Source organism: Homalodisca vitripennis, chromosome 1, assembly GCF_021130785.1.
Source record: "Homalodisca vitripennis isolate AUS2020 chromosome 1, UT_GWSS_2.1, whole genome shotgun sequence".
Taxonomy (NCBI): Eukaryota; Metazoa; Arthropoda; class Insecta; order Hemiptera; family Cicadellidae; genus Homalodisca; species Homalodisca vitripennis.
Window position 1 is genome coordinate 56,121,496 of NC_060207.1, and position 12,547 is coordinate 56,134,042.

The window sequence follows — 12,547 nt, forward strand, 5'->3', positions numbered from 1 at the left end:
CCCTTTTAGAAGAAGTTGGAAGTGGTGGGGAGTTGGAAACTACAATGGAAACGTCGGTTGCTGACCAAAGTGTAAGGTATGATGGTACGCCTGCACAAAGTAGTATCTTGGTTGAAAATCCCACTCTAGATGTAGATGTAGGCGATGATATTGATATGTCACCTAGGCCTACAGCAGGTCCTAGTGGTGTTTGCAATCTTATCAAGAAAGAGGTAGCCTATAGACGACCTAACCTAGCTAGGCCTATAGGCTATGATTAGGAGACACTACTGTGGATGACACAGATGAGGACAAGGACTACTGTCCTAGTGACACTGAACCCTCCACTGACCAAAAATTAATGAAATTAGCTTTGTGTGAATAATGTAAATAGTTATTTAATGCAAACAACATTATGTATAATATGCAATTTTCAAGAATCTTGAACTCACTAAAGCTGGATTGACAGTTAGACATAAGGTATGTTACAACAATACTTTTATTATTTATAATTATTATTTTTTTATTTACAATAATTACTATGGTTACAAAATAGGTTTAGGTAATCAAATAAGTATTTCTTATATACTATTACATTGTTTTTACTGTTTCTTATAGTGGGTACAATGGTTTGCATTACTGTCCTGATTAGACCTTAGATTTGAGTTTGGTACGCGTTGTAAGGTATTTTTGTTTAAAAAAAAAAAAATTTTTGTTGCTTGAAAATAATATATCATGTACTGATTTTGTTTAGTTTTAGATGTACTTTGCAAATGTATTAATTGTTTTGGTACTTTGGGATTATACCGACCACACCCAGACATGAATCGTTATTTCACATTTCGTTTCTACTGATTACTAGATTAGCGTAGAACAATATTTCGTCAATATAAAACAGGAATTGTCTTATCGCAAACCCCTCCCCATCCTCAGACAGAGGTCAAAGTCGAGCGTCTAGTAGATAACGTGATTGCAGTCTCGCCGCCCGTTCAGCTGGTGCATCGCTTTGTTGTACTTCCGTGTTTTACCTCTACATTTCTCCAAACACAAAAATTCAACAAAAACAATCATTTACCAAACTAAACTCTTTATTAAAAAAACACTAAAAACTTGTTTTTATTCTTGATCACATTCCGCCACCCAAAATGCGAGTGCCTCCGGCCATCAGCGCGGGCATTGACAGCACCTTCGGTGCTGCCCCGCGCTGATGTCGACGAAAGAAAAACATCCCTCGAGATAGTACCTATCAGTAAAATATCAAATTCTAGAGGGGCTAATCAGAAATATAAATTGAATTGTAATGGAAAGGCAATTATGTACCGTGCAAATCACGTGATGCCGCGCGGCCTGCCGTAATCAGGATTCTCGAGAAAGATAAGATAACAGCGATCACAATACCTGGAAATGCTTGTAAGTTTGTAATTTTGTAATTGAAGAGTTGTTTTTACGTTCTATCATGTTTGTTTCTATAAATTTCTATTTTTGTGTTCTTCATACTAGTGTGGTCGGTATAATCCCAAAGTACCATTGTTTTAATCAATAAAAATTCTACAGTTATCATTTTTGGACTCAAAGTCAAAAAATTTTTTAATTTTTAATTTTTGTTTAAGATTATAAATATTTAGTACAAGTTTTTTTACAATAACTAACAAACACAGTTATGCAACATTTATCATAGAACACAACAAACAAAAGTCTATGAGTCTATAAAAAAAAATGGATTTTTTATAATTTTTTAACCAAACACTTACATTTTTGCTCAGATTGGCCTGGCACTTTACAGCCAGGAAGGCGTTCAAGGTCGCGGCACTAAAAGGGTTAAATTGTAAATATATACAGGATAGACTATAATAAGTGGCCTACACTCTTTCGGTTGTTTTATCGAATGGTTTGATTGTTTTTATCTGAATGATTATTCATTATTACAATTTATTTAACAAAACATATGATTCCTAGTTATTAGTTACAGTTATTTGTCATGTATACAATTAACAGTAAAGTAACACATTTGTTGAAAATTTTGAAAGTGACAGTGAATATGAGGAAATTATGTGATAAATTTCTAGATATACATGTGGGTTGGCTACTGCCTTCACAAAAATGGTTGCTCACTGCAGTCAGCGCAATCTATAAATATTGTAAGATATTTCTGATGTGTAGGTCTAGGCCATAATTGGATTTGTTATTGTTATATTTATGTTAAAAATTGTAATGTAATGTTAATGTATTAGGCCTATAATTATTGATTAGTACAATTAATATATAATATAGAATTTGGATAATATATTGAATAGTTCGATAATAACAATTGAATAACGAGTGTAAGCTGCTTATTAAAGTCTCCCCATATACATAATAAAAAAGGCCTCTTTAACATTGATACAAGGTGAGGAAGAAGCGAGACAATGGAGAGGTAAGGGATGTCTTCTCTGCTGGAGAGGTGAGTATGTCTCCACTACTAGGTACCATATATTACCACGATGTGAGTTCTGTCGATAGATGGCTGCATAATATTTGAGATGTATGTCAATATTGTTTTAATGTTTGGTAATGATTCTGAATCTGAGTCTGAATTTAACGAGTTAGATTCATTAATTCAGTAATCCTAATTTCAAAATTGTTTTGGAAAAGTGATTACATTGAGAAAAAAACTGCATATTGAATTTGTTTATTTCCATGAATTTTCAGACAATCTGCTGAAAGAAATCTTTAGTGTAATAAGAAATCAGTAATGGATATACATTTTATATAATACTATAGGCTAGACCTACAATGAAATGCAATCAACTTTTTAAAGTAATCGTTGTATAAGATTTTTCTGCTGAATCCATGCTTCAGTTTTCACATTTACACCATTTCACATTTGATATAGGTATTATGAAAATACAAGAGGCTTGATAAAAACAACTTACATAAATAGTTTACATGCATACATGCTAAAGCAAACAAAAGCAAAAATAAGCAAAACAAGTGCCAAATAACATCAACATCGTGAATAAAAAGAAAAATTACAACAGCAATATATGTAGTTCATAAACAAGTGCAACATGAAGGTGGATCCGTAAAAAATACTTAATTAAAGTAGCGTATAAATTATAGAGTTACTTATATACTACTGACACATACATATGCATATGAGCAAATACAATACGAAAGAAAAATTAAAGATTAGCGTAGCCTATGTTCATTGATATATAAAAGAAAATCTCAAGAAACTATTTCCATTTTGCAAAATATAAAACATGCTACAATACATATCGTGACATACATTTTCGTGTAGGGTATTTCAGAATCCTTGCTACAAACTATAGGATATTTTTACATGGGCCAATTAAGGAGCTAAAAAATGAATTACAAGCAATAGTTATCTTTTCGTTTACTATATGTAACCAAAATGTGGTTAATGTTTCATGTTGATATGATCTATAAAAAAAGTTAGTTGAATTTTTGGACAGACTACGATAAGTGGACCTGGTTTTTCATATTGATTGGTATAATCATCAATACATAATATTTGCATATTGAATACGAAGTTACAAATCGATAGTAAGGTATTTATAGTCAAAATAACAATCAGGTTTGAAATTAAAATAATTAGCTTAATATACACAGTGACAATTTCATAAATAATAAAGAAATCACAACAATCAAGCAAACAATAAGAATAGGAAATAGGAAACACTCAAATAATAACAAAATGATAACATCATTACATACATTTAGAACAGAAAATAGGAAAGTTATGGAACTATTTATATATTTTCTTCTGAGGAGCAATGATTTAACCGCGTTTAATAAGAGGTTGAGAGCATTCTCTCCAGAAAACCATAGGTACCTCTCTTCTGTACAAATACTGAAAGAGATGATCTGCAAGCAAGCAAGTTGGTTGGTGAAAATTTTGTTTCACAGCCTTCCATAAGCTTTTGACCGTTTGAGTGTTAGCACCAATTGCTGGGTCTAAAAAGTTGTTAATACGGTTGTTGGTAAAATGCACAAAACTAATTTCCCTCAATCCAAAATATGCTTTCCATATGTCTGTGACTATGGTTGTCTACTTAAGGGGATTGATTCCCTACTGAAAAATGACCAATTTTGACAAAAAAATTGAAATTAACTTTTATATTTATTTTAATTCTATGGCTTATAAGAAACCATAATAACACAACATTTACTATAATATAACTTTTCATCACTATGAAAAAAATATTTGAAGAGAAGCACGCACACCAACTTTTGGTCTAGTCAGCCAGTGCCAGAACCAGACTCCAGCCATCCTTTTTTTAGTAATAATATAGCAAATATAGCCTTTTCTCTTTCTTTTTGGTAGTTTATTAGGCCTACATTTGTCTTCAATATATAAACATACCATTCAACGACTACAAGTACCAGTATGGTAAGTTACTTTCATTTATAGCTACTAAATAGGTCGTGTAAACTTCAAACGCTGATTCCTGCAGATTTAAAATTTTTGTATTTTTCACACAAAAGTTCTTATAACTTTTTAACTATTAAAGCTAACACAGTGAAACTTTTACTACATATTATTTATAATGTTGTAAAACTTTTTGTGCGTGGATATTATTACATGTTAAACAAAAGTTTAAATAAAAAATAAATAAAAATACTATTTCTTAAAAATGTTTTAACCCTAGAACTGGCAGTCATTTCATCCTGTAGTGTCGGGCTGTTTTGGAGCTTCGCGCAAGGTTTTTTTAAAAAAATTATTAAAAATATAAAATAAAAGCAATATAAATAAGAGTATATATTTTTGTGCTCAGAATTAAACGTAGAATTGCACTATATTGTAAAATTAACCATCAAAAATTTTCTAATAAACACTTTTTTTAATCAAATATAAAATTTACGAAAAAATATTTCTTAAATTTGGGGGGGACCATACCTAGCAAATGAAGTTATAGTGAGAAATATTTATAAGTGAGATAGCCATTCTGTGTCAAATTTTATCTAGTTTCAGAAAAACATAAACAATATACACATTTATGAAAGCATCATAAAGCTATAGAACAAAAAGCAGCGATGCGTATAAATTCTGAAAATCGGGTGTACATGTAAGACTTTGGTAAAACAAGTTTTGCTAATACATTTATCTATGAATACATGTTATTTTGCATATTTTATTACTTAGAATAAAATAGAATATACAGTAGTAATGAAATAATTACCATAAATTATTTTTTGAAAAGTAAAAAAAGTTAAATTTTGCCATTATTCAAAAATTTTGCGAAAAATTTTCATTCAGCAAAATATAAAATAGTTTCTAAAGCTTGTACTATATCAAAATTTATAAATTTATGGTTTATAAGTAATAGGAAATATTATGTAGTTAGAAAACTATAAATATAACTAAAGATATTGAAAAAATATAGAATAACCCAAACAGTTATTATATATAACCAAAGAAATTACAGGAAATACATATTTTCTTGTGAAAACTATCTATTTACCAAAAATAAATAGTTACTTCAGAGTGCTATAAATAACGTTTAGTAAGTGAAAACAATAACAAACTATGTGAAATGAATTTTAGCCAAGTCATTTTGCCATAGCCTACACAAAGCCGGTAATTTCTCAAACATATTTCAGTAAATAGAAATTGATTTATTCTAAAATATATATGTTTACACTACTACGACATCAAACAACACACTACACATTAAATACGACACTAAAACACGCGTAAAACTATTAAAACTTACAAATATCTACAGCTCGGCACGAAAGTGATACAGAACGGTAGCGGCAATATGGCGGTCACAACAAACGGCGTCGCGTTTTCTTTTACGTTCAAAATAACAAGCTTGCTACGTCATAACCATAATACAAAGAGGAATAAAACTCTTCTGTTCCTTAGCATTTTTCTTCCCGAATCCAATGGTGCATGAATTATATCGATACGTTACCGGAGTATATTGTAAAAAGTAATTATACGAGGGAATGTTTGACCGACAAACTTTTGACGGTTAACACTACAAAAGCGGCATTAACCGACATAATTATGTCGATTAACAGTTCTAGGGTTAAAATGTTTTTGTAAAGCCATAAATTTAAAACTATTTGAGACATAAACTTGAGCATGCACAAAAACTTAGTAATTGTCATGTTCTTAAAAATGAGATAATAAACAACAATATTGGTTCATTAGTTACAAAGTTATAAGACATTCAAAATCCCATGTATTTTTCTAAAAAACAACTCAAAAAATTTCAAAAAGGGGGTAAGTATATAATATATATATATTTTTTAAATATAACAGTGGAAACCATTATTCTAGGACCAAAGAAACCCAAATATATACGTATTATAATCATAAAACATGTTTTAAAGAAAATCACTAGTTTCAGTAGGGAATCCCCTTAATGGGTTTTACGGCACCATACCAACATCTTAAAGCCAAGAAAAATAAGTTTTATCACTTTTTAAGGCAATTTCATTAAGTCTTTTTAAGTTAAAAGTCATTTTGTCAATATTGATGTAAAAAACCGGGTCCTCTTATCGTACTCTAATCGAATTTCAAAATTAAATTTCAAAACAGTGACTATTTGTGCTATAATGTTGAATAAAGGAGGTATAGTATGATAAGTGGACCCAGTTTTTATATCGTGCATTACAAACATCAATAATTGAATAACAGAACTTTCAGTCGATATCAACGTATCTAAAATACTAAAGTAACATGTTTCATATGAACAGAAATAGTTTAATAATTATTAGGTTGAGAAAAAAGTTCTCAGGGTTTTAATAGGTAAAGTTCGAAATGGCATATCTTCAGTAATATTGACTTTATTTAATCAAAATTAGCACCAGCAGAATCAGCACATCTTTTGCTATGTGTTAAAGTGAATCATTTCCGTCAGCATATAAATTTGTTGCTTGGTAATTTATTAAGTTGACGAAAGCTGTTTATGTCCTGGTCAATTAGCGAAGGTTCTACCGGTGGGAAAGTTATTGAAGTGCTTGAATAGGTGGCAGTCACTTATCGAGAAGTGTGGGGAGTATAGTAGGTGAGGCAGAATTTCTATGTTCAATTCATTTAATTTTCAGACAATTTGTGCAACGTGCAGATGGGCATTGTCATGGGTCAGGATGGGCTTGTTAACCAATGCTGGCTGCTGCTAAAGCAATTTTCAATACATTTTATCAGTTTTCTCACAATAGGACTCTGCTGCGATGGTTCTGCTAGGTTTCAAAAATTGTAAATCATGCCAGCAGCTGCAGACCACCATACTATAACAATAGTCCTCTTTTGATGGGTATTCACCGAAAGTGCCTGAAAGGCTCGTCGGCATCAATCAATGTTCTGAACATCTCCGGGTATTTTACACGATCCACTTTTTATCACAAGTTCCCGATTCGATTGAAAAAGGGCCATTTTGGTTTCGCAGAAGCTAAGAAGAATATACCATATCTTGAAACATAACAATTTCTGTCAATCATTCAAAGTCGTGGGGCTCCCACTTTTCGAGCTTTTTCACCTTTCCAATAAATTTGAAAACCATCTAATATTGCCTGGTGACTGAAGCCTAGTTTCTGTGCAATTTCTCAAGCCCATTGTGATGAGTCAGCTCCCACCAGGATCCTCAACAAACAAATAAAAAAAAAAAAAAAAAAACACAAAACCCTGAGAATTTTTCTGCAAACCTAATACATAATGTCATAAATAATTCAAAACAACCATCAAAACGTTCACGCCGATGTGGGGCTCTAGAGCCCCATGCTTTGTATTATTTGTATGGTGAGTTTAACCCAGCCGTTTTTCCAATAGACCTTTTGAATGCAGGCTTTCATATAGCATTTTGGAAGGGCCATATTCCACTTTTGGAAATTGTTTTTTAAGATGTCAGTTCTTGAACAAATTGTGTTTGTAATCTGAAAATGTGTTTACAGTTGGTTCTAAAAATAATTTTTAGAAATTATAACAAATTGAATGGTATTTTTAGTTTATTAATAGATAACAATTAGATTAACTGACTTATTCAAGTTCAGTTCAACAATGGAACAATTAATAGCTAGCTAACAAGTTGTTTATTTATTTGTATCTATCTAATTTGTGTCGATATCCAATTTTAGGATCATGGTTTTAAAATAATTTCACTGATAAGTTACAAATAGGTCTAATTAATAAAACACTACTATATGAACAGATGTCTTGTATAAAACAAGAAATAATATAACATGTGGTTAGCTTTCCAGCTTTAGTAGTCACGATTGTGACATTGAGGTACACATTTGGGGCAATAACTGTTTACAGTGATATCATTAGTAGCTTTTTCCATCTGGAATATGACTTGTCACAATCTTTCTGCTGTACTGTGTTTTGAAATATGTATCTTATTTTGCTAGGTTATGTAACTTGTAGAAAATCAGTGGCCAGTTGATGACAAATAGTTATTGCGCCACATGTTATCATTCTCATTGTGATGTAACATTTGTGATTTGCTACTGATATTTCGAAAATGGGTGATAATTTAAGGTCACAATCTAGTCATACCAGAAATATACTGGAAGGACCTTTTTTCATTTTCACTAGAAAAAATTTCAAAGAAAACTGAAAAGTATTGGCAGCTCCTTTGAGTAAGCTTCAGAAGTATTACTTTTCCTTTGTAAACTTTAACACAAGGCCTACAATAGGATCTCGCTAATCTGGCCCTATATCGGAATCGGTAGGTTTAAGACAACAATTTTGAAGTAAGTGTTCCTGAACACTTCCATCTTTTGACAAGACACAGTACAAAAGTTCTTTTTATTTAACTGTTGTTAACAATTTGAATAGCATTCTGATTCATTATTAGAGTTACAATTGAGAGCATGAATATTGGCTCTAGCCTTTTGGGCATTTCTGTTTTCTTTTTTTTTTTTTTGACTGAGTAAACAAATTTTGTATGAAATCATTCAGTGAAAAATTTTAATTATCCATGCCTTATTTTGGTTTGTATATGAAACTGCCAAATTTATGCTTTTAAAGCAAAACAAACAAACAAAGGCATTTTTGCATTCATTATATTATTAGCATTTAGTGTTTTGTCTGCTTATTTATTATAAGGATATTGTATGTTCCAATTTTAATAGTTCCTCCCAAAAATAACAAGCCTTCTTTAAATGTATTAAAATTGTATATATCAAATTTTCAATTTTTATAAATAGATTCATATAATATATAACTTTAATATGATGCAAATGGTATGTTATCAGTTTTTAATCATTAATCAACTGAAATTAAACAATCAGTTAAAAGTTTATACAAGGAACCACCAGAGAGTGCAGTTGGCGGCGACCAATAGAATGGACTGGCCTGCGCGACGTTGCCACACAACTGCCGCTGCCGCCCGGCACGGCTGGCGCATTGTGGCTGATAAACTGCTGCGCTATCACAACTAACACTGATACTGAACATTTAAAACTTATCAGTATAATTGAAAAACAATATTTAAAATGCGTTGACAGTTTGCTATATTATATTTAAATTACTTGTATAGTTTATTAATGTTATTACAAACTAACTATCAATTAAAACAAACAAATCGTCCTGTCAGTTAGTCAGAGTAAAGTACTTGCTTATTTCCATACGATACAACAATCTTTTCAGTGATTTTAAACGATTACTAAACACACACAAAATTAATATACATGTTGCTTATATTGGACACTGCATGACATGTTGTTTGATTAAAAATAATTAAAAAAATTTAACAATATAATCAATTTTAAAATTATGGAGCAATTATATTTTTAAATTATGAAATAATCAAATTTTCCACTAAATAACTTTTAGGGCCTACTATTTTTAAACTTACTTTAGAATTTTATAAGAAAGTGCATTCATATTATAAAAATACTTGTGCTGAATGATTTTTCAACTATGGCCAGTTTAAATATTTAAATCACCCACGTGTGAAAACAATTTTACATAACACAGATTCAAGACTATTAATAGCCAGGTAGGAAAAATGCTTTCACATGGTTATAAATTTATGAGAACCGAAGTGCGTAACAAAACCGTTGCGGCAACAATTCCCACCGTTATGTACTGAATAAGTATATTTATGGAAAAGAACATAATATGTTCTTTATGAATATATTATACATTTTAAATAAATATGAAATATATTATATTTCAGTTGTATTTGATAACTTTCTTACCAAATTGAAAATCCATTTAACATAACATGATTATACTATGCAAACATGTAATGCCTTATTATATATCAGTGATAATGGCATTATCTAACTGTTAAATACGGGAAATTAACGTTTTTGCGGTATTTTTATGTTTTCTTTTTAATTTATATTTCGGCTAAAGATTTTAATCCTACGATCTTCGTATATGAGTAATATAATACAATAATTTATTTCAATCCATTTAACTCAACATGGAAATAAGCTACAGAAATGTACTTTTTTTAAAAATGACCTTAAAATTACATTTTGTAATACGTAGTTAATTAATTCAAGACAGCTCTAACATTTCTTTTGAGCGTAACGGTTAAGTATTTTAAGAACGCTGGACTCGCGCGGCTTGTGGTTACAGCGGGGAACAAGTTTGGCAACGTCGCTCAGTTCTCGTTGGCCGCTCCAAGGTCACGGGCAAAATAGGCTCCTCCCTCAACTGCACTCTCTTGTGGTTTTTTGTATAAGTGATGTATTCTCACTTATATAAATCTGTATATCGACAGGTCTGCACAATGCCACATGAAATAGTATACCCCCAGGGCTGTCGCCCTGTCAATGAGGAGTTGGGGTCCGACGAGTTAATCCGTCGTCTCAAGGTAAGAGTGTGTATGTAAAGTATATAATATTGTTAAAAAAATTCTCTCTAAAGTGGTGTGTAAAGAGTTATGAATAAGTAAACAAATTATATTGTTAAACCAAGTACAATTATGTGTTTAATTTTATATATATATATATATATATATATATATATATATATATATGTATGTATGTATATATATGTATATATATATATATATATGTATATATATGTGTATATATATATATATCATATATATAATAATCATAAATATTTAACCCTTCTCACTCTGTTAATGAATTCCATAATTTTCCTTTTACCCCAAGACATCTTTAAAATATATTTCTCTTTAAATGCAAAGAGGTAAACACAAAAAATTAAAACAGAACATTTTAGTTGAAATTAGCATAGTCTATTTTTTGATAAAAATCTAAAAATAAGTATTTACCATACTATTAATTTCATCTACATTCAAATTCATGGTGCAATCTAATGATACTGAAAAACTATATAAACTAAAAATTATTAGATTATTTTTTTATTTAAGGTTTTGTAGATAAGGTCTATCATCTTATATTATCATCTGGGCACAAAACGGATATATACACATGCTCTGTAGGACACGCAAGGCAGATGAGCATGTGGACATAGCTATACAAAATGTCATCTAAAAATATTTCCTAGTCAACTGCGAAAGCATGGAGTGTGCACCTGCCATTTCAAAGACTTCTTTTTTTTAATTATTAAACCCTCCAAGTGACACAATATATTGCTATACAATTTCAGATATAATCGTGTTTGGCATTTAGGTCAAACTCTATCATTTGAATATATCCGTCTATGGCGTGGGAAGGGTTAAATTAATTTTAAAATGTACATATAAGCTTTAAATGTTGAAAATAAATTTATATATATATATATAAATTTATTTTATATATATTTATATATATATATATATATATATATATATATGATATGTTTTATATATATATAATAACATATCATAAAAATATACATGATAATTATACATGTTTTAATTTTAAAATATGAAAAGCATCAAAGAAATTTTTTATTTTAGTGCTAGATATTGCTCTTAAGTGCCAGTTACTGCTTTCTTGCATTTACAATTAACATTTTCTTTGATTTAATTATTGGAATTTAACCCTTTTACTGCCGACGTCCGACATATCGGACGTCGGCATTTTTGCCGAAAACGCCAACGTCCGATATGTCGGACGTCTGTTTTTTTTTATCGTTACTGGCTACTGTTATGCTCAAATGCCAAAATATTCGGTATTTTGGTTGTTTAGGAGCAAAGGATAATGAAAGAAGCCATTTGAAGAACTTTGGATTTCTATTTTTGTCGTCTTTGACTAGAATTGACGAACTACCTAGACAGCTGTCAAAACCAGATGATCGGATTATGTTACTGAAATCTTCGTTCATTGTTGTTGTTTACAATGTTATCGAAAGTTTTTTGAAGTGTTACTTTTGTTGATCAAGGATAAAATGAGTAAAAGAGTTACATCTAACTCTCCTGTGAGTGAGGGAACAATAAGTAAGTGCAAGACGAACTAAGTGACGATTTCCTTCAGAATTTGTCAGATTCAGATGCCGAGAACGAATCTGATATTATTGTTAGGGCTATTGATGACAATCAAAGTGATGTGGATGACACTGATGACGATCCTGACTGTATCTTACCATCAGATAATGAGGAGTTATTAGATAGTGAGGGGGATGTGGCACAGATAAGTTTACCTTCAAATTCCACTGGTAGGCCTAGAGGAGGCCTACCAGTTT

At 30.7% G+C, this 12,547-nt stretch overlaps 1 protein-coding gene across 2 annotated transcripts in view; it reads left to right on the forward strand.

Annotated features, from left to right (window-relative positions):
- The window catches only part of LOC124361879 (sister chromatid cohesion protein PDS5 homolog B), a 69,069-nt gene that overhangs the window by 1,751 nt on the left and 54,771 nt on the right, over nt 1–12,547 (forward strand). For both annotated transcript variants that reach the window (XM_046815931.1, XM_046815939.1), the window contains exon 2: nt 10,671–10,763. In XM_046815931.1, the coding sequence (XP_046671887.1) occupies nt 10,680–10,763 (84 nt within the window). In that variant the 5' untranslated portion in view covers nt 10,671–10,679. The remainder of the gene's footprint in view (nt 1–10,670; nt 10,764–12,547) is intronic.